General features: G+C 41.6%; 1 protein-coding gene across 2 annotated transcripts in view; it reads left to right on the plus strand.

Moving 5' to 3' along the window:
- Positions 1–183: 183 nt before the first annotated feature.
- The window catches only part of ccs (copper chaperone for superoxide dismutase), a gene marked incomplete at its 5' end in the record, with an annotated part of 63,620 nt that continues 40,557 nt past the window's right edge, over positions 184–23,246 (plus strand). For both annotated transcript variants that reach the window (XM_084312845.1, XM_084312844.1), the window contains 2 exons: positions 184–309; positions 623–695. In XM_084312845.1, coding sequence (XP_084168971.1) covers positions 184–309; positions 623–695 — 199 coding nt within the window. The remainder of the gene's footprint in view (positions 310–622; positions 696–23,246) is intronic.

A 23,246-nucleotide genomic window follows, 5' to 3' on the forward strand; every position in this document is an offset into this window, starting at 1 on the left:
TTTTTTTAATCCTTTTTTTTGTTTTGTTGGTCTTTGTTCGTTTCCTCACCACCAATCCCTCACTCTCTTTGCGCTCTCCTTTCACTCTCTTTTGTTGGCGTTCTCGTGAAATATGTTGCAGTAGCAGCAAACTGACACCATGGGGCAGTAACGTTGACGATACCATTTATGGACCTCACAAACATGGCGGCGCTCATCCTCAGGTTTGTTTCCGTTTCTAGAAAAGTGGGAAGTTGTCTAATAAATTCAGCTTTCATCGCGCAGGCAGCGACGTGCGACTTCAAGATGGACACAGACAGAACAACCAAGGTTTGACTCAAATATAGTCATGTTTTTAGATCCATGGCAATGGCATGTTGTTTCGTGGTATATTCGTATATATAATGTGACAGTGAGTCTGTCAAAAATAGAATCTCGTGTGTGACAGTTACACACGTTAGAGTATGTTATTATTGTTGTCTCACTGTGCTACTATAGTCACCATTAATGACCATATCAATGTACTGTTACAGCTGTATGTTACACAATCATGATAGCTTTTCCACTTCACGTTGAAAAGCTCGGTTGATCAGCTCGGGTTACTTTCTGTTTTGTCAATATGTCTTGTCTTCCATCATTATAGCTGGAGTTTGCTGTGCAGATGACATGTGAAACCTGTGCAAATAAAATTCGTGCTGCGCTCGAAGGCAAACCAGGTATGAATGCCTTTTTACACAGCTTAGCATTTTGTAAAGTTGTTTGAATGAATGATGAATGAATGAATGAATGAATGAAAACTTTATTTAACAGATTGCAGAATGGGTACAATACAGTACGGCTCAATACATACAATTGTTAAGGGGATGCAGACCTGAGAAAGACGTTTGTCTTGTTTCCATCAGGGTCCCCCATTTTCAATTCATATAGACATATATGACATACATGACATACAGATAGTCAGTACTGCTACATCTATACATTTATGACATACCAGATTTGCAAATACAGTACTGTTTGTGATACAGAAGGAGTCAAGAAAAGGGAGTATATACATTTGACGTAGAAACTGTACATTGGAGGAGGTTGGGTGGGGGGGGTTGGGTACATTGGGATATTGACAACCATACTGGGTAATTTACATTGGAGGTGGTTGGGGGGGGGGGGGGGGGCGGGGGGCACACTGTATAAACAAGTAACACTGTACATTGAGGGGGGGGGGAGGAGACACTGTACAAACAAACACAATTGTACATTGAACTATTGACAACCATACTAGGTAAATGACTGTACATTGGAGGGGGTTGGGTTAGGATATTTACAGGGGCCAGTGTTGAATTGCAGTCTCCCGTAGGTGTCCCTTGAGAGAGGTTTTGAAAGTGGGTAGTGATCCACATTCCTTTACAGCTTTGGGTAGGGCGTTCCACATTGATGTGGCATAATTGCGAAACGTGTTTAGTCCCTTATTTGAGCCGAATCTGGGTTTAACATGATTTGTGGAGCTCCCTCTGGTGTTGTGATCGTGGTATTCACTGACCTTTGGGAAGTATTTTGACATGTACATGGGTACCTTGGTCGTGTAGTGTATCTTGTAGACTAGGCCCATTGCAAGTTGTTGTACTCTGTCGTCTACTCTAAGCCATCCTAGGTTGTCAAAGTGGGCAGGGGTGAGGTGGGTTCTAGGAGTAAGGTCAAGCAGTAGTCTGACCAGTTTGTTTTGAGATGTTTGTAATTTTGTTTTTAGCGCCTTTGAGGTGCTTTGGTACCATGAGGTGCAAGCATAGTCGTAGTACCCCTGAATGAGTGCTCCTGCCAGAGTCTTCAGGGTGTTCTTGTTTACCAGAGAGGAGATCCGGTACAAGAATCGAGTTCGTTGGTTGACTTTTTTTATTACATTGGATGCCATTTTGTCACAGGAGAGATTAGCCTCTAGGATGGAACCCAGGTAGGTAATTTCATCTTTCCTTGTGACAATATTGTCACCCACTGTAACTGAGAAGCCGTCGGTCTTGCTGAGTTTGTTATTTGAACCGAAGAGAATGGACTCTGTTTTGCCCATGTGTAATGATAGTTTGTTATCAGCGAGCCATATGCAGATTCTGCCTAGTTCCGAGCTGAGGGTTTTTTCAACCTGTAACTTGTTCTTGTCAGAGACCAGCAGGGCTGAGTCGTCCGCAAACAGGAACAAGTTGCAGTCACAAGCTGACGACATGTCATTTGCATAAATTAGGAACAGTAGCGGTCCTAGTATGCTTCCTTGTGGAACACCACAGCTCACTGTGAGGGGGGGGGATAGGGTACCGTTTACCTCCACCATCTGTTCCCTCCCCTCAAGGTAGGATTGCATCCAGCTCACTGATAGACTATCAAAACCAATTGCTTTTAGCTTGTCAATCAGAATGGAGTGATTGACCGTGTCAAAGGCCTTTTGTAGGTCCAGCATGACCATGCCGCAGTATTTGCCTGCGTCCACCTCTTGTTTGATGTGGTCATTCAAATAGAGAAGGCATGTGTCAGTGGAGTGGGATGTTCTGAAGCCAGATTGGAATTCGTAGATTAGATTTTTTTCCGCTAGGTACTTTTCGACCTGTTCGTAGACTATTTTTCCATGACTTTCGAGATGGAGGTGAGAATAGAAACAGGGCGGTAGTTGCCTGGGTCTAATTTGCTGCCCTTTTTGTGCAGAGGGGTCACCCTCGCAATTTTGAAGTCCTTGGGGACGTGTCCCTGTTTTATGGAGAGGTTTATTATGTGTGTGATGATTGGTGTGATGGCGGCTGCTGAGTCTCTGAGGAATTTGGAGGGGATGTTGTCATGGCCAGTGGCCTTGTTAGGTTGGAGGGCGCTCAGTTTATTGAGTACCTCATCTGTTGTTACCATTTCCAGCTTGAAGTCGTCCTTGCGGACCCCTAGGTTTTTGTAGTAAGCTACTATGTGTTCTACCCCATAAAGCCCTGAGTGGGAGGGTAGTTTGTTTACCAGTGTTGTGGCTATGTTTGTGTTTAGTTTGAATGTAACTTTTGATACAGGTGTAGTTGTTTTGATTGATTGATTGAAACGTTTAACAGATTGCAGAATGGGTACAATACAGTACGGCTCAATACATTTTGTTGATTGATTGACAAGCTAAAAGCAATTGGTTTTGATAGTTTATCAGTGAGCTGGATGCAATCCTACCTTGAGGGGAGGGAACAGATGGTGGAGGTAAACGGTACCCTATCCCCCCCCCCTCACAGTGAGCTGTGGTGTTCCACAAGGAAGCATACTAGGACCGCTACTGTTCCTAATTTACGCAAATGACATGTCGTCAGCTTGTGACTGCAACTTGTTCCTGTTTGCGGACGACTCAGCCCTGCTGGTCTCTGACAAGAACAAGTTACAGGTTGAAAAAACCCTCAGCTCGGAACTAGGCAGAATCTGCATATGGCTCGCTGATAACAAACTATCATTACACATGGGCAAAACAGAGTCCATTCTCTTCGGTTCAAATAACAAACTCAGCAAGACCGACGGCTTCTCAGTTACAGTGGGTGACAATATTGTCACAAGGAAAGATGAAATTACCTACCTGGGTTCCATCCTAGAGGCTAATCTCTCCTGTGACAAAATGGCATCCAATGTAATAAAAAAAGTCAACCAACGAACTCGATTCTTGTACCGGATCTCCTCTCTGGTAAACAAGAATACCCTGAAGACTCTGGCAGGAGCACTCATTCAGGGGTACTACGACTATGCTTGCACCTCATGGTACCAAAGCACCTCAAAGGCACTAAAAACAAAATTACAAACATCTCAAAACAAACTGGTCAGACTACTGCTTGACCTTACTCCTAGAACCCACCTCACCCCTGCCCACTTTGACAACCTAGGATGGCTTAGAGTAGACGACAGAGTACAGCAACTTGCAATGGGCCTGGTCTACAAGATACACTACACGACCAAGGTACCCATGTACATGTCAAAATACTTCCCAAAGGTCAGTGAATACCACGATCACAACACCAGAGGGAGCTCCACAAATCATGTTAAACCCAGATTCGGCTCAAATAAGGGACTAAACACGTTTCGCAATTATGCCACATCAATGTGGAACGCCCTACCCAAAGCTGTAAAGGAATGTGGATCACTACCCACTTTCAAAACCTCTCTCAAGGGACACCTACGGGAGACTGCAATTCAACACTGGCCCCTGTAAATATCCTAACCCAACCCCCTCCAATGTACAGTCATTTACCTAGTATGGTTTTGTCAATAGTCCAATGTACAATTTTGTTTGTTTGTACAGTGTCTCCCCCCCCCCCCCCCTCAATGTACAGTTTTGCTTGTATATACAGTGTGCCCCCCCCCCCAACCACCTCCAATGTAGATTACCCAGTATGGTTGTCAATATCCCAGTGTACCCAACCCCCCCACCCAACCTCCTCCAATGTACAGTTTCTACGTCAAATGTATATACTCCCTTTTCCTGACTCCTTCTGTATCACAAACAGTACTGTATTTGCAAATCTGGTATGTCATAAATGTATAGATGTAGCAGTACTGACTATCTGTATGTCATGTATGTCATATATGTCCTGATGAATTGAAAATGGGGGACCCTGATGTAAACAAGACGAAAGTCTTTCTCTGGTCTGCATCCCCTTAACAATTGTGTGTATTGAGCTGTACTGTATTGTACCCATTCTGCAATCTGTTAATAAAGTTTTCAATCAATCAATCAAGGGGATGCAGACCAGAGAAAGACTTTCGTCTTGTTTACATCAGGGTCCCCCATTTTCAATAATGACATTTATGACATGCACAACAAACAACACACAGATATATATCATGACATTTACGACATACAGATATACAGTGCATTTCCTACTTCCGGTTGCTACTGAGCGGACATGTTTGTGCGGACCTGTTCTCCCAAACTGCTAAGCAAATGACTGTTTTCATGTTTTCATTTTTACGTTATTTTCATTTTTACGTTATTATTATTATTATTATTATTATTATTATTATTATTATTATTATAATTTTTTTTTAAACATTGATCTTAACTGATCACTGTGACTTTATTGCTTTTATCGTTATATATGCCTATGTTTGTGTACAGCACTTTGAGCTACATGACATGTATGAAAGGTGCTTTATAAATACTTACTTACTTACTTACTTACTGTTACATTTATGACATACACGATATACAAATATACAGTACTGTTTACCAGCGATCCTAACAGAAACTATATACATTCTAGGGGGAGGAAACTGGTGCTATGTGGGGGGGGTTGGACATTTACGGGGGCCAGTTTCGAATTGCATCCTCCCGTAGGTGCTCTTTGAGGGTGGTTTTGAAGGTGGGTAGGGGATGACTTCAGCTACATGACTGTAGCTTCAGCGATGGCCACCTACAAGGGATTTGTTTACTCCAGTATACATTTGGTAGGGCTGTGTATTGGCAAACATCTGGCAATACGATACATATCACGATGCATGTTTCACGATTCAATATATATTGCGATATCTTGCAGTACTATAAACACTGCGATATGTTGAGATTTCATATTGGAAACATTTTAGTTGTGCGTCAGTTGTGCTCCGATGAATGTGCGGTTAAGGTCAGAGTCCAGTGCATGTCCGAAAGGGGCTATATTGGATACCAATAGACCACTGCACTTCCGCGTTACATTGAGCTCATGGGAGAGAGAGCGGGGGGAGAAAATATATGAATGTGGATGAGAGCCTTTGGATGAGATTACAACTTGTCCAAAATGCGGCAGCCAGAGTTTTAACTAGAACTAAGATGAGGGAACATATTACTCCAGTTTTAGCTTCACTGCATTGGCTCCTGGTTGTTTTTAGGATTGATTTTAAAATTCTCTTGCTTGTTTTTAAAGCTCTTAACACTTTGAGAAATCTCGTTGTTGGCCGCCATGCGTTGAGTGCCAACAACGAGAAATCTCGTTATTTAATCGTTATTGCTTTTATTAGCGATATTCATTTTTCATCAATCCAGCCTCACGTTATCATTGGGATTGGCTCTGACCTCGAAAAGGGCAAATACCGCCCCCTATCGTCTCCCGGATGGTATTGCACCCATTGGATTGGACTCAATGGAAATGCATGGGGGGGGGGAAACCCGGATTCCACATTTTACTTCTCAGGCATGTAACCCGAGACGATTGCATTCATTGGGGACCCTCAGAGCAGCGTGGAATATGTGTTTCGAGTACATAACGTTGGATCAATAAACGCGATCGATATTTGGAATGGCGATCAGGAATTGGAATAATCTTTTTGCAGAACATCTGATGTGAGGTAAGGATCTATTTTACCAGTCTTGGGTTAATCAGATGTTTTTTTCATAGCGATCACAACGTGTCCCCTATGTGTGTATGTGTGTATATGACGTTAGCGCTGATCAGGTCATAGATAATAGATTTTTCAGCCCGCTTCTCTAGCGTGCATAAGTACACATATACTATCGATAATCTAGCGTTTATTTGAAAACGATTCATAAATCAGCCGGAAAATGACAACGTTTTGTGTGTATTACACTAAAGGGCGATTTCTGCAGAATCTTTTTTTTCTTCTAGAAATGTCCAAAAACTTCCGTTTTTCAAAACGGTATAAAACGTAAATGTACAGATGAAAAAACAATCAATTTCGTACATGTTGACTGCAAGCAAGTCATTGATAAGCGACGGGCATATTAGACACATAGCCATAATATAGAATATAGAAATAGCTCCGTGAAATATCGGAAAATCAGTCCCAAAAGGCTGGCATTCAAGCGTTAATCGTGCGCCCCCTGCTGGCACTCAATGTGTTAACACTTTCACTGCCACTCACGAGATATCTCGGGTTTCCGATAGTTATGTTGAAAGCCACTCACGAGATTTCTCCGATTTTTTTCTTTTTTTTTAAGCGATCTGAAATCATATTGCATCACGCGAGCCTACCCTAGTATACCCGAGCGCCGCCGGCGATCAGATGTGGAAAAAAGCGCCCCCTATCGTCTGATGGCATAAGGCAGGGGTCAGGAACCTTTTTGACTGGGAGAGCCATAAAAGCCAAATATTTCTAAATATATTTCATTGAGAGCCATATAGTATTTTTAACGTATAATAAATTAAATGTCTTACTTTTAATGCGACTTCTGGTGCTGCATGGTTTCGCTGATGGCCTTGTAATCTGGTTCATACGTGCTGAGGTTGAGCTTCATGCAGGCGTTGAGGCTTCCATCAGTTAAGCGTGAGCGTAGGTTGGTCTTAATGTTCCTCATATGCGAGAATGACTGGCCATATGCATATGTAGAGCCAAACATGGTCAATACGGCAATACTCACGCTGCATTGTGTGGTATGTCACAGGAAGCTCGTTCCAAGTTTTAAGAATCAGCTGGTCTTCAGGTTGAAGATTTTTAATTTCTGTCCACTTGTGTTCCCTCGCCAGCTCTGCTCGCTATATCTTCAGCTACAGATACTATTAGCTGTATCTTCAAAACTAATTTCTGTTTACTTTAAAATGACACAGTATTATTAAGACAAGTATAAATTTTTTTTTTTTTTTTTTTTTTTTTTTTTTTTTACTCAAATGTCTGGGAGCCATATGCTGTCACCAGAAGAGCCATATATGGCTCGCAAGCCATAGGTTCCCGACCCCTGACATAAGGGATTTTGGAATGGACTCAATGAAAATGGATGGGGAAAAAAATCCTGTACTCCACATTTTCCAGTCCACTGATGCAGCCGGGGTTATCACAGTTCATTCTGGAGCCTCTGAGACCCCCGGAATCATGTACTGCACTGTACACACGTTGGATCCATACACTTATCGATTTTTTCGAATGGTGATCAGGAATTGGAATATACCAGTTGGATACCATCTGATGTCAGGTAAGGAATCTATGTTATCAGTGTTAGGATAATCAGTCTAATTTTGATGAAGATATAGGCTGTTTTGTGAAATGGGCTCTTTCGGTTTCACTGTAAAAGTCCAAGAGGAAATGAACACGGCAATTATCCGTGCACGGCTCGAATGTACTTGCGTGCACGTATAATATTGATCATCTAGCGTTTATTTGAAAACTATTCATAAATAGGCCGACAAATATCAACGTTCTGGAATATTCCAGTAAAAGACGATTATCATAGAATGGTCTAGAACAGGGGTCAGCAACCTTTTTGACATGGAGTGCCTGTTTGAAATATAGTTGTAACTAGTGTGCCTCAACAATATTCTATGCATCGTAATTTTTTTTCTCATCAGGTATTTTTAATGATAATTTTTACATTATTACAGCATTATTGTTATTATTAACAATATTATTATGATGGTTGAATCAACCCTAAATCTGAGTTGGAGGGGGGGGGGGTGCAATGCAGACAAACAGCTGCATACAGTGCGACCATTTCACTCACATTTGCCCATTCATTTTTGGACACATCACACACCATCGGTGTGTGTACTGTACGTGTGCTGTCATAGCTCCACCTACAGGCCTAATGGAGAACACCAGGAGAACACCAGGATGTGAATGGAGGGTGAATGTGAGGTATATTGTGTAAATAAGTTTTGATTGATCGCAAGACTACACTGTAAAAAAATAAATAATAATAAGTTACCAGAACTTAAAAATATTTAGTTCAGTTACTGTGCATTAAGGTTTTCAGTTTTCAATCCATAATAAGTTAACAGAAAAATAAGTACACAACCACATTATTTTATTGTCATTGTTTATTGTCATTGTTTTAAGAACACAAGTTGACTTGGTAATACTCACATTTTGAGAAAAAAAATTGCTTTTAACTAGAGCTGGGCCGTTAACGGCGTTAACGTGCTGCGTTAACGCTATACTAGTATCGCGCGATAATATAATTAACGCATTAATCTAAAAAAAAAAAATTTTTTTTTTTTTTTTTTTTTACATTTTTTTTTTTTACCTTTATTTACCCAGGGTAGGTTCGCTGAGCACAGATGCTCTTTTTCAGGAACGCCCTGCTTCACATTCACACAGTTCCATTCACACCTGGGAGCTGCCCAGTACAACCACAGTTGACACCATTGGCCACTTCCACTGGAGCAGTTGATTCAAGCCATGTCACATAGTTCAAGTTTGAAATGATTCTTTCTGTTTTGCTCCTGAGAGTGTGCTAGATACTGTACTGTACTGGTAATATTATTTATTTGTGTTAACTTCTGAATAAAACAACTTATTAAACACAAGTACATCTTATTGAACATTATTTTGATATTTCGTTACCAATTATCATAGCAAAACAGCTTTTTCAAACAGTCTGTAATGCATTTTGGAAACGGGAGATGGGCTCATGGTGTAATGGGCCACCTGGCCTGAGAAACATAAGGAGGAAAGAAAAAGTAAGGACTTACTTCTGGTCATTATTTGGGTAGAACACACATATTTTGAATGCCTTCGGCAGGTTTTTTTTTTTGAGCCATTTTAATCTAGATTAATCTAGATTAAATCCAGGATTGCAGATAGATTAATCTAGATTAAAAAAAATAATCTATGCCCACCTCTACTTTTAACATGTGCAATGTTCAATGAAATAGAAAAATAAATAATAAAATGTGTTGATTAATCCCACTGGTCACAATGGTGACCGTAATAATGTTTTTGTTATAAGGCTCTGCAAATGTTACTGAATGATGTAGCAATGTATTTCCAGCTAAATTGAAATAATAAACAAATAAAGGGTCTCAATTAAATATGTGGTAGTAAAAAGAAGTCGGAGGATTTCAACAAGATAAATGCGACAACAGTGCAAAATATTTCACTATAATATTTATTAAAAAAAAAATTATAGGCACGCGTGCCTAGGGTTGCCTACCCCTGGTCTAGAATGAACAGTTTTTTACCTCAAAACGGGTGCTTTTCAAAATGCTCTCAAACGGAAATGAAGCGATAAAAAACCAATCTGCCTTGACAGCACTGACTGGAAAAGGATCCTTTGATAAGCGACGGGCAGATTAGACACATAATTTAAAACATAGATTAGGCGATATTAAGCGTAACATTGGCGCCGATGGTGGCATTGAAGCGCTACCTCTGGCGCCACCTCGTGGCACTCAAAGTGTTAAAGGAAAACTCCAACATTTTGGGAAATTAGCTTATTTGCCATCTACCCTGGAGTTAGACAAGAAGATGCATACCTTTTTTCTTCTCTGTGCATGCAGTAGGAGTAGGAAGACGCGCACCGTTAGCCTAGCTTAGCGTCAGTCACTGGAAGTGTAGGTTCCTCCATTAGCCTAGTTCCCAACGTCTTCCTACTCCTACTGCATGCACAGAGAAGAAAAAGGTATGTATCTTCTTGTCTAACTCCAGGGTAGATTGCAAATAAGCTAATTTCCCAAAATGTTGGAGTTTTCCTTTAAGCTATTTGAGCTGCATTCTATGTATGAAAGGTGCTATATAAATAAAGATTATTATTGACATTAAGTGGTTGTAGCTACGGCTGTGGGGGTGCGGGAGACATGATCCAATAGACTTTTATACGCCTGAGTTTCCTGAATACAGAGAGACCAGTCCCAAGTCGATCGGCACTTTCTCTGCCGAGCTATAGACCACTACACTTCCGCGTTACATTGAAATCAGGGAGGAGATTGCGGGGGGGTCAAATGAATGGATGTGGACGAGAGCCGTGATGGAAGTGGTTGCCGATACGGCTGTGGGGGTGCTAGAGACATGATCGAATAGACGTTTATGCGCCTCGCTCTCCTGAACACGGCGTGACCCATAACTAATCGATCAGAACTAAATCGGCAGAGAAAAAGCCCATTTTAAAGCACCTATTCCGCATGGACATGCGCAGAGTGCCCATGGAGTCTGGACGACGCGAGATGACGCTCGAATGAATGTGGACTGTTCTATCAGAGGGGGGAGCTTCGGTGGCCAATGTCCTTTCAGCCGAACAGGATAATGAAAAAATGATCCCACTAAATGGCCAGACGCGTCTTATGGCGACATCTACAATTACCTCATTGAGTCTCCAGGTAGACTAATGTTTATATTTAAGTGCAGCGGTCTGTAGCCACTTACATGACCATCGAAGCTCCCCCCTCTGATGGAACAGTCCACATTCATTCGAGCGTCATCTCGCGTCGTCCAGACTCCATGGGCACTCTGCGCATGTCCATGCGGAATAGGTGCTTTAAAATGGGCTTTTTCTCTGCCGATTTAGTTCTGATCGATTAGTTATGGGTCACGCCGTGTTCAGGAGAGCGAGGCGCATAAACGTCTATTCGATCATGTCTCTAGCACCCCCACAGCCGTATCGGCAACCACTTACATCACGGCTCTCGTCCACATTCATTCATTTGACCCCCCCGCAATCTCCTCCCTGATTTCAGAATCCCGGAAGTGTTACGGTGGTCTATAGTCACTTCGCACCTACTCCCGAACTCTGCATGCGCAGATTGCCCACAGAGTCGCTCTGGATTGTCCAGAGATCTAGGATTATCAATCTGCACATGCAGATTAATTTTCTCCCCCCGCTCTCTCTCCCATGATTTCAGAATACCGGAAGTGTTGCAGTGGTCTATTTCCTCTCTGTGTGTTCAGTAGAAAGCTAGCTAGCTGCAAGCTAGCCTAGCTTAGCACAAATTAATGAAAGCGGATATGGACCAGCTAGCCTAGCTGTTGGCCAAATTTGTTTTTTTTAACTAGGCTAGTGGTCTGCTAGCTGTTGGCCAATATTATTTTTTTTACTAGGCTAGTGGTCTGTATCTGCTTCCATTAATTAGTGCTAGGCTAGCTTGCAGCCAGATAGCTTTCTACTGAACGCACAGAGAGGAAATTGGTATCTTCTTGTCTGACTCTGGAGAAGACGGTAAGCGCATTTCAGATAATGTTGGCGTGTTCCTTTTAAGGCCTGGAAAGGTTGTGAAAATTATCACAATATTGAAAATCACACATCGATTATGATATTGTGGGGTAAAGTATCACAATATCATGCTGGATCAATATTTTCCCACACCCCTAGTATTTGGTAGTCTACTGTCTGAAATAGTAGGCCTATGCTGTAAGTAGGATTTTTCTCAGAATCAACACTGAACTATCCACACACACGACACGCACGCTGTGCACGCTCACACACTAGCAGCCACTTTAACACGAGCGGGCACACACTCACGCCGCACACACGCACACTTATGGCCAAGAGGAAAGGCCACTTTAAATTAGTATAACAGGAACAGTGTATTGCACTACTAAAGCTACCTAGCATGTCCTATATGCTCTGTAAATACTATGTACAGATACCGAGATGTCACACCATGTTACCTGTTACCTGTTTATTGCACAATGTTGTTTTTTTATTGGATTCTATTATATGTTGTACCACTGTTTTTTTATTGGATTCTATTATATGTTGTACCACTGTATTGCACATCGTCGCGGGCAAGACCACCCGCATTTCATTGTATACTTGTATGCCGTGACAATTAAAACTCTTGACTTGACTTGACTTGACTTGTATTTGTAAGGCCCGACAACACACGTTAATGTCCCCATGGGCCGGACACGTCTTCTTTAAACAAGTCAAGAAGAAACATCACAATAAATCAAGAACAAAGCAAAAACACCATGAAGTCCAAAATTTTTTAAATAAATTAATGCAGCACTCTCAGACATACCCCACGCGAAGGTAAGGAAAAACTCACTAAAACCTAGCAATAGGAAAAAATGCACCACAAGCAATGTGGAGGAGAGAAACCTTAGAAGGGCCGTTCAACACCTTCTTAGATGTCGGTGATAGTAGTGTTGCAATAAAACAGGCGAAACGGTTGGTAAGCATGCACACATACGTGTAATGAAACACAAATAAGTGCATGCAATAGCATTAGCAACTGAACATTTTGAAAGATTGAAAATAGAGCTGATGGCGAATCCTCAGCAGTTCATATATTGTTGAAGACATCAGATAGCCAGACATTATCTCTTATATGGTTGTAAAAAAAAGAATCCATGCATTCCAGTGTGTCACATTACATGCTCAAATAGAGAGTAGATGTATATCTGTTTAAAGGGGTAAAACTATGGAATAACTGACAATGAATAAAAAATTTGTAGTTCGATACATACATTTAAGAAATTATTCAAATATAAGGTGTTGTGGAATATTTTAAATATTTATATTTATATACAATATAAATATTTGATCAGATTTAATTTGTTTAGAAAAAAACTGCATTTAAAAGTGAATTGTATCCTTTTAAAATGAAAAATAGTGCTTGAAAAAGTACGTGAAAGTCCTTGAATTTTATTTTGCAATGTCTGGGAACCCTGTGTAAGACACAAGGTTACATAGGAAAGAAAGACATTTGGTCATGTCAGGCATTTCTAAGAGAACAATGTGGAAATGCACAGTGTCTGGCTATTTCTCTAGCTATGTCAGAGGTTCCAAGGTACTTGAAAATTACTCTGGCTATGTGAAGTGAAACCCAGAGTCATAGGTAACCCTGAGCTAATTTTATACAGTAAGATAATGAAGTTATCCTGGGGAGTGCAGCTATGGAAAGAGATGAGCTGCACCTGGGCCTAGATAGAATTTAAGACATTTTGTTATGAGAGATGGACAAAACATTCTGTCTGTACGCTAGAGAATGTATGCCCAGTAAGCTGGTTTATTACAAAGAATTGTAATAGGATGAACATATATTTTTTTATAACATTCCCTACTCTTGATCAAAACCCTTGATCAAAATACCTAGAACATTTTATCACTACAAAAAACGACAATCATGTAATCAATCAATGTAAAACAACGTTGCAAATGTTCCATTACTAAGAGCGTACAGGCAGTGTTTAGCTTACTCTGTGTCCTTGGAGATCCCTGGGTGGTCAAGTTGGATTTTGCAGTAGCTGGTGCCTTTCTGGTGCCCCCCAGGTGTCTCCTCTGTAAGACAGAAATGAAAACAAAAACAGGGCAGTATCTTGCGAAAATATAATTTCCAATGTGTTTGAATGTTGAATTGACATTAAAGTTTGGATTACTAACGTTAGAATTGTCTTTCTAAATCTCCATGATCAACATAATCTTCTAGGATTCAGCTACTGGTGAATCAGTTTGCAATGGCTAGCATGAATCCATCTATACAAACAACACTGCAGACCCTAGAAGGGACTGAGAAATCAGATAATCAGGGTCTGAGATCAATTACAAAAAAAATTAATTATATATATATATATAATAATAATAATAATAATAATAATAATAATAATAATAATAATAATAATAATAATAATAATAATAATAATAATAATAATAATAATACAAATGTAAATTGTGAAACACGAGACTGCACAGCGTGTTGTAAATTTCAGCTACCCAGCCCGTCTGGAACGGAGCGTTCCCAAAACAAACGCTAGGAGTGAAAAACTGTGGATTCTGTTAAAACCGCTTTGCTATGAGCCAGTGTGGGAATGGGACCAGAAATAAAGACTTCCCACATAAACTTACAAAGTTAAGAAGGTCGCTAACAATTTAGAATATGACTGTATAGATCAGGATTTACATCTCAATAGTACATGGATGGGTTCTCAACATCTAGGCACAATAATTCCCTACTCTGGTACGTCTAACCAATAACATTTACTAGGCTGTCAATGTAAATGAGAATTAGCTCCTAATTGACAGTCAATTCTAGTTGAACTAAAATTCAAAGCTGTTTGAATGACTAATAGTAATACATTTTAACTGAGCACAACAGAATCTCAGATGTTGGTTGGAGAAGTCTATTGTCCTGTTAAGCCTTAACACTTTGTCGCCCGACCACGAGTTAATACGGGTTTCGAATCCATGCGTTGTGGACAGAATCACGTATAAAGCCGTGGCAAGTTATCGCTTTTATATCATTTTAATAACCGGGTCAAGGTCGCGGAGCGGCACTGCATATATTCCCTAGTCTGTGAATTTGAGGATGTGCAATACCGGCCAGATCCTCTTAGGGGCGCCATCGCTCCACTGCAATGTGCCCTGTGGGCGAATGGATGACTTTTCTTTTTCCCTTTCAATGGAGATTTTCAGTACCCGGATTCTGAATCAGCATCTTGTACCGTGGATTACGTTTTGAATCGCAGATTTCACCATGGAATAAGGGGATTTATCATCAGCCAATGGACATATCGATCTACCAGATGCCGATCGATAACGGGGAAATGCTCGGGGTATCTCACCGGCTCATGGTAAGATATTTTTCACATAAATTACAGCCGGATCAGAGCTTGCTATGATACGCAACCGGCCGAGCAGCGTATGTGGCTAGTTACACGACCACTGTTATTAGTAATCAATAATAATAAACGACGTCCCCCGCCCCCCCCCCCCCCCCCCCCCCTTTGATGCATACATGCTTTGGGACAGTCCCGATGATATGCAGTTTGAGTTATTTCTTTAGCATATGTAAAACGGAAATGCCGTTGAATATAACGTTAGCAGCTATTAGCCCTATAACTAGCCTTCCAGAAAATATACGAGACAAAATCCGCTATAATGCTTATATTCACGGCGCTATAAAATGACAACCTATTGATGCATTTTTTTTCCTTTGAGCCATTTTGAAGGGACGGTTTATGAACTCAATTGACAATGAGAATGGACAGATAGCAATACTATAAAGTATAGATTTAGCTGTACAAAAAGACACCGGTCTGTTTACAAAAGCTGGTCCTCAACCACTATAACGCATCCCAGCGGTCGCCAATGTGTTAAGGTCCCCCTATAGGACCCCCTGCTTTTCTTTATCATAAATCGATCAATAGAGACCGTATTAGATCCCCAATTATCATATCATGGGGTATCATTGGAAAGCCACACTCATTGGATACAACCCTGTGCAAAGATTTTCGAGATCGCCAAATGATTGACTGAACTAGAGCCCCGGGAGTCGGGGTGGTAATGTGTACTTTTGCGTACTTTGGGGCACGCCTCACATATCGGCATGTAACTCGAGAACCGCTGAATGGATTTTGTCACCTGAAAGGGCAATCAACAGGCAACAAATAGGGCTATCTATTTAATAGATATCTATAATATCTATATATTGTATTAAAAGAAATGCACACCGACTTCCGGTTTAACGTACTATGGAGTGACACGCAGATTTAAGAGCTCCGGCAGAATTGCCTAATTATATAATCTAAAGGCACCCTTTCAAGAAGACGTTTTACTAGTATTGAATATAATACACCCGTGAACTAGACAGTTTTTGTTTGGGCTTCAAAATGCCTCCAAAAGTTACTAAAATACCGTGTGCATCTCAGTCGCAGCAGAAAATAACGCAATGTGGTGCGGCCCCGCTCTCACGTGAGCCTTCGATCCACTCTCTCCCAGTGGATACCAGGGAGTCAGAAGCTGCGGCCTTCAAGTTGGATATTCTCGCAACTGTGCGCAATGATATTGCTGAAATCTTTAAAGCTGAGTTGCACTCGGCTCTGGGAAATGACCTAGTAACCATCAAATCCGAACTACAAGCCATGAAAACTGAATGGTCAGCCAAGATAACAACTTTACAATCTGAGGTAACGTTGATAAAAGGCACAGTGGCAGGAGTGGAAGACGCGCTAACCACATGCACCGACGACGTCGCCATTTTGAAGGAGAAAGTTGAACATTTGTCGAAGAACTGATTAAAACAGAAAATAAATGTGAAGATCTCGAATCTAGGTCTCGTCGCAACAACATACGGATTGTTGGCGTTCCTGAAAGTACAGGCTCCCCCATCACGACTGCAGCCGTCTCCAGGCTGCTTAAGGAGGCTTTCAACATGGAGAAGGAACCTGTGTTGGACAGGGCGCACTGTACACTCCAGGCCAAACCCCGACCAGGGGAGCGACTCCGACCGGGGGAGCGACCTCGCACAATTGTGGCCAGACTACACTACTTTTCAGACTGTGTCGACATCCTAAAGAAAGCAAGAGAGACAAAGAGGATCATGTACGAGGGGGTGTCCATCTCCGTTTTTCCAGACCACACAGCCAAGATAGCACGGGCGCGTGCAACGTTTAACGAGGTGAGAAGCCAGCTCCGAGAGGTGGAGGGGCTCCGTTTTGGAATTCGCCATCCAGCCCGCCTCATCGTTACCTATCGCGACAAAGAGTCAGTTCGACACACCTGAGGAGGCTGCAACTTTTGTCAAATCGTTGAACAGAAACGGGGACTAGACTGAATTAAAGATGGGACTGTTTTCGATTAGTTTCCACGGACTGATTGGTGAGTCAACGACATATTCGGGCCAACTATTAGTTAAGTTGTATAAAAGAAGAAAAATGAAAGCCTCAACTTGTGCTCGCTACACATAATAGGATGTCAGTCAACTGCTATTTATTTTTTAGATTTGAAAATGCCCCACGTTACATTTTTAGATTTGAGTGGTACAGTGTTTATCATTACTGTGTAGCTGCTGCCACCGCGACCAGGTATGGTGTAGGTCAATACAACAGTCATTTTCTAAACATTAGAGTTGGGTGGTACAGTGTGTATTTTTATTTGTATTATTATTATTATTATTATTATTATATGGCTGCTCGGGCCGTGTGGGTGCGCTGTCTGTCCTTCGTGTGCGCTCTGGCCGCGGTCCGCGGGGGGAGACACTCCTCCGCCTGCGGGTGGTGTGGGGCCGTGGTGGGGGTGCGCGCGGGGGGCGGTGTACACACATGTGGTACGAGGGCGATCAAGATACCACTTATTCCCTTATATCTGAAAATGTACCACGTTTATTTAAGTTGTAGGGTATTTTCATCATTACTTTCTGTAAGCTGCCGTCCCCACGACACACAGTGTGATGTCGGTTAGTGCCAGATGTTTTTTGTATCTGGGAACTGACCACGTTTAATTTACATTTATAGCACATGGCCAAGGGGGTCGGGGGTAAACACTAGATTTAAGATGCCCTATAACTGTGAAGGGAACACGTTCTATATCTGAAAATTGACCATGTTTAATTTACATTTATATCATATAGCCATAAAGCCGTAGGTTGAACAATAGAATTAAGTTGTAATAAGATCTTATCATTACTCTTTGTAGCTGTTGTTCCCACTACACATAGGCGAGAGGTTGGTCAATACACCATTTATTCACTATACCTGAAAATTGACCATGTTTGATTTACATTTATATCATATGGCCATAAAGTCATAGGTTAAATACTGGATTTAAGTTGCACTGTACTCTTATCATTGCTCTTAGTAACAGTTGTGCCCCTAATCGTATGGTTTGAGGTTGGTCAATATACCATATATATATATATGTATAATTTGTTTTATACCTAACCACGCCTGATTTAAACATCTACCAATTTTCTCCTATTTTTGAAAATTGGCAGGTTCAATCTGCATTTATACCCTATGACCATACATGTTGTAGGTTAAGCACTAGATCTAAGTTGCACTGTATTCTATGTTTAATGAGGTTGACATTGGGAGGGGGGATATTCCAGAGCCTGAATATTCTTTGTAATGGGTGTACCCACTACATATAAGGTCTGGTGTCGGTCAATAACCAGTGGTTTTCTATTTTTGAAAGTTGACCATGTTTAATTTGCATTTACATCCAAGGACCATAAAGTCATAGATTAAACATTAGATAAAATGATCCTTTATTTTGACTCAGGTTGCACTGTATTCTAGGTGCCTAATATTTACATATAACCCTGCTGAGCTCTTTTTTCTTTTTTTTTTGTTAGCCATGGTTATAGCCGTAAGTATCACTGAAGGGAAGGGCTCCTGTTGGAGTCAGCACGGTTGTTCCCATCATTCGGGGATGGAACACTTGATGTGCGGGGGGAGGGGGGAGGGGGGTGGGAGGGTTTGTGTTTGCTTTTGTTTTTGTTTTATGGTACTCTGTTATTCTTATACACTCTGTCTGTTTGCTGTGATTGACATTTTAGCGTGTGCTCTTCTAGGTCCGATGCACGGCAGTCTAGGTTGGTACCCTTCCCTGGTTGGGATACTATTATACACTCTGCAACTATTATTATGTATGATGTCTGACCCACTAACAACTGACGATGACTAACACAAAGGTTTCGGTGGGACTGGGGAACACAGTCAGATTCTTCTCATGGAATGTGGGGGGAATAAATGGGCCGGTCAAAAGGGCTAGGGTCTTCTCCCACATAAAAAAATTGAAAGGCGATATTATATTTCTTCAAGAAACACATTTACGTACCACTGACCAGGGGAGACTCGCTAGACCATGGATCGGTCAGATTTTCCACTCTAAATTTGAAATTAAAACACGAGGGACAGCCATACTGATAGGCAATAAAGTACAGTTCACTCCCGTTAAGACTGTTTCAGACCCCAATGGTCGCTATATAATAGTAACTGGCTCACTATATCAGACCCCAGTGGTCCTTGTGAGTGTGTATGCACCTAACTGGGATGATGTTAACTTTATAAAGAAACTGCTGTCCTCACTTCCCGACTTGGACACACATCACTTAATACTGGGAGGAGATATCAACTGTGTAATGGACCCCCACCTTGATAGATCGAGTACCAGGACTGCTGTGCCCTCAAAGATGTCTCAAACATTGTCCACTTTTATGAATAACAATGGCTACATTGACCCGTGGCGATTTCTGTATCCTACAGATAAACAATTCTCTTTTTTTTCTCATGTGCATCACTCCTACACACGCATAGACTATTTTTTCTTTGATAAGGCCTTATTACCGTCTTTGTCCTCAGCTAGCTATTCTGCTATAACTATTTCAGACCACGCCCCCGTAACCTTTGAACTTATTTTCAAATCTAAACCCAAAGAGGCCCGTTTCTGGAGACTGGACTCTACCCTACTAGCATCTGATGAATTCTGTAACGTGGTATCTCAAGCGATTGACCTATTTCTCGAGACAAATAAAAATGACAACCTCACCCTCATTATTATGGGAGACACTAAAGGCAAATGTTAGGGGCACAATTATTTCATACACCGCACATGCTAACAAACAGCGTCTCGAAAGGCAACAACAATTGGAGACTCTGATTACAGATCTTGATCGTCGCTATGCCGTGGCTCCGACTCCGGAACTTTATAAGGACCGGCTTGGCTTTCAGACGGAACATAATCTTTTATCCACCAAAGAGGCAGAACGACTGTTGCTTAGAACAAGGGGTGCCCTATATGAGAGTGGGGACAAGGCTGGTCGACTTCTGGCCCAACAGCTGAAGAGCAGATCAGCCTCACAACTAATACCACAGATTCGCGATAGTTCAGATTCACTAACAACGGATCCTAAACAAATTAATGACTCATTTGTGTCATTCTATTCACAGCTCTACACATCTGAAGCGCCCAAAGACACCTCTGTAATGCTAGATTTCTTTTCAGGCCAAGTTATTCCCAAAATTTCTCCAGAAGATTGTCAGGACTTAGACCGATCGCTACAACTAAGTGAGGTTGCTGCAGCTATTAAAAAGATGCAGAGCGGAAAATCTCCAGGCCCAGATGGCTACCCTGTAGAATTCTTTAAGAAATTTTCAAATCAATTGGCCCCTTTATTATTAGAGATGTTTGATGACTCATTACAGAAGGGTACTCTGCCACCTACTCTCACGCAGGCCTCCATCTCTTTACTCCTTAAGAAGGATAAAGACCCCATAAACTGCTCCTCTTATCGAGCTGTGTCTCTTCTTAATGTGGACAATAAAATATTAGCTAAAGCGTTGGCATGTAGACTAGAGGCTGTTCTCCCCACAGTAATATCTGAGGACCAGACAGGCTTTATAAAGAACCGCCATTCCTTTACAAATATTCGTAGACTGTTGAGCATTATTGGACTGCCAAGCTCTCAAATAGTCCCGGAGGTAGTGGTTTCTCTGGACGCAGAAAAAGCCTTCGATAGAGTGGAGTGGGACTATTTGTTCTTTACATTAAAACAGTTTGGATTTGGGGAAGAAATGTTGGCGTGGATACGCTTACTGTACACCGCCCCCCAGGCATGTGTCACAACTAATGGCTTCAGTTCTAAGCCCTTCCCACTCACACGTGGGACACGCCAAGGGTGCCCACTGTCTCCATTGATTTTTGCGGCGGCCATTGAACCCCTGTCCATAGCTCTTAGAGCTGAATCCTTGTTCTCTGGCATTAGGAGGGGAGGTAGCGAGCATAAAGTATCTCTTTATGCAGACGATCTATTGCTCTACATATCAGACCCAATGGCCGGTATCCCAAATATTTTGTCTCTTCTAAAGGTTTTTGGAAGCTTTTCTGGCTACAAATTAAACGTACAGAAAAGTGAATGCTTCCCAATTAATGATCTCGCCCGGAATATTTCCCATCGCCTTCCATCTTTCCAGATAGCGGATACTGGTTTTAAGTACCTGGGCATTAACATCTCCCAATCTCTTTGCTCTCTTCGAAAACAAAACTTTACCACATTAACAACAAAGGTAAAGGCTGACTTACAGAGGTGGAATGGCTTACCCCTGTCCTTAGCTGGCAGAGTACATTCCATTAAAATGAATGTATTACCCAGATATTTATACTTATTCCAAAGTCTCCCCTTATTTCTCCCCAAAGCATTTTTTCTTGATCTGGATAAGATGATCTCTTCATTTATCTGGGAGGGCAAAACACCAAGAATAAAATGATCCTTGCTGCAAAGGGATAGGAGTCAGGGAGGAATGGGCCTACCAAATTTCATGTTCTATTACTGGGCCGCCAATCTTCACAAAATTGTCTTGTGGACGAGTGAACCGGACAGCAGCTGGGGTCAACTTGAGGCCAGTTCTTGCCCAACATCTTCCCTTCAAGCTTTAGCTTGTGGTGAAATGCCACTATCACCAACAAAATATAGTAAGAACCCAATTGTTGTTTCCACATTAAAGATATGGGCCCAGATGAGAAAGATATGCGGGTGGACTAAGCTCTCTATGTCAGCACCCATCTGTAATAACCACCTTTTCTTACCTGCTACACTGGACTCTGGGTTCGCTAGATGGAAGAAAGAGGGACTAATCACTTTGAGTGACTTATACATAGATGGTGTATTTGCAGAATTTGGGGACCTATGTGACACATATAACTTACCTCACTCTGACCGGTTTAGATATTTCCAGATTTGGCATTTTGTGAGGACCCATTCCCCTACGTTTCCACAGTTGCCCCCTCCATCAGGTGTGGAGCGTTTTCGACACTCGGCTAGTATGGATAGGGGCCATGTTTCATATCTCTATGATACCATACCTAGAAAAGACACGGCCATAAACAGGATTAGGACGGGGTGGGAGACTGAACTAGGCGTAGCCTTCTCGGATGAATGGTGGGGGGACGCACTAGAGGGAGTTAATACCTCTTCCTCCTGTGCCAGACTTGGCCTTATTCAGTTTAAGGTCCTTCACAGAGTCCATTATAGCAATGCCAGATTGGCTAAAATATATCCCAATGTGACAGACAACTGTAACAGATGTGCACAGTCACCAGGGGATCTAACCCACATGTTCTGGTCTTGCTCGAAACTGATAACATTCTGGAAGTTCTTTTTTGATACCATCTCGGAGGTACTGGAGATTACTATAGTGCCCTGCCCCCAAATTGCTATCTTTGGGATCCCCGAGGAGGATGTGATCTTGACCAAAAAACAATACAATGTAGTGTCCTTTGCCTCACTGATTGCCCGCAGGAGGATACTCTTGCATTGGAAAGCAGAACCTCCCCCATCATCCAGATTATGGCTGAATGATGTGATGTCATTCCTAAAACTGGAAAAAAATTAATTTACAATTCGAGGATCAGCGGATAAATTCTACACACATTGGCAACCGCTAATCTCATATGTAGATAGAATAGATCCGTTTCCTCCTGACTGAAGTTATGTCGAGTGCCATGTAGGGGGGGGACAGTTTTCACTGAGTGGGCTTACCTGTTGATTGGGGTTGTTGGGGACAGTAGGCGTGTATTTATTTAATCTCCCACCTCACGTATTTAGGGTCATACGACCTGGCTTGTGTATCGGACCTGGAGTTGCACTTATGTTTCATTATATCCATAGCAAATATACTTATCCTTTAAGAGTACCATATTGCTGTTAAAGTGGATCCTAATGTCACATTTTGTATTTGTCTTATTTTATTTTGTATGTATTTATTTACTTTTGTACTGTCTTTTTTATTTTTCTGGGTGGGGCGGGAGGGAGGGATATTCAGTAAGGAAAGAACAAAGGACATGACATCTGTATGCAAGATATGAATGTAAATGTAATCTTTGAATAAAAAACTTTGTTTATAAAAAAAAAAGAAATGCACACCGAGCC

This window comes from Notolepis coatsorum, assembly GCF_963971535.1.
Source record: "Notolepis coatsorum genome assembly, chromosome: 4".
NCBI classification, from domain to species: domain Eukaryota; kingdom Metazoa; phylum Chordata; class Actinopteri; order Aulopiformes; family Paralepididae; genus Notolepis; species Notolepis coatsorum.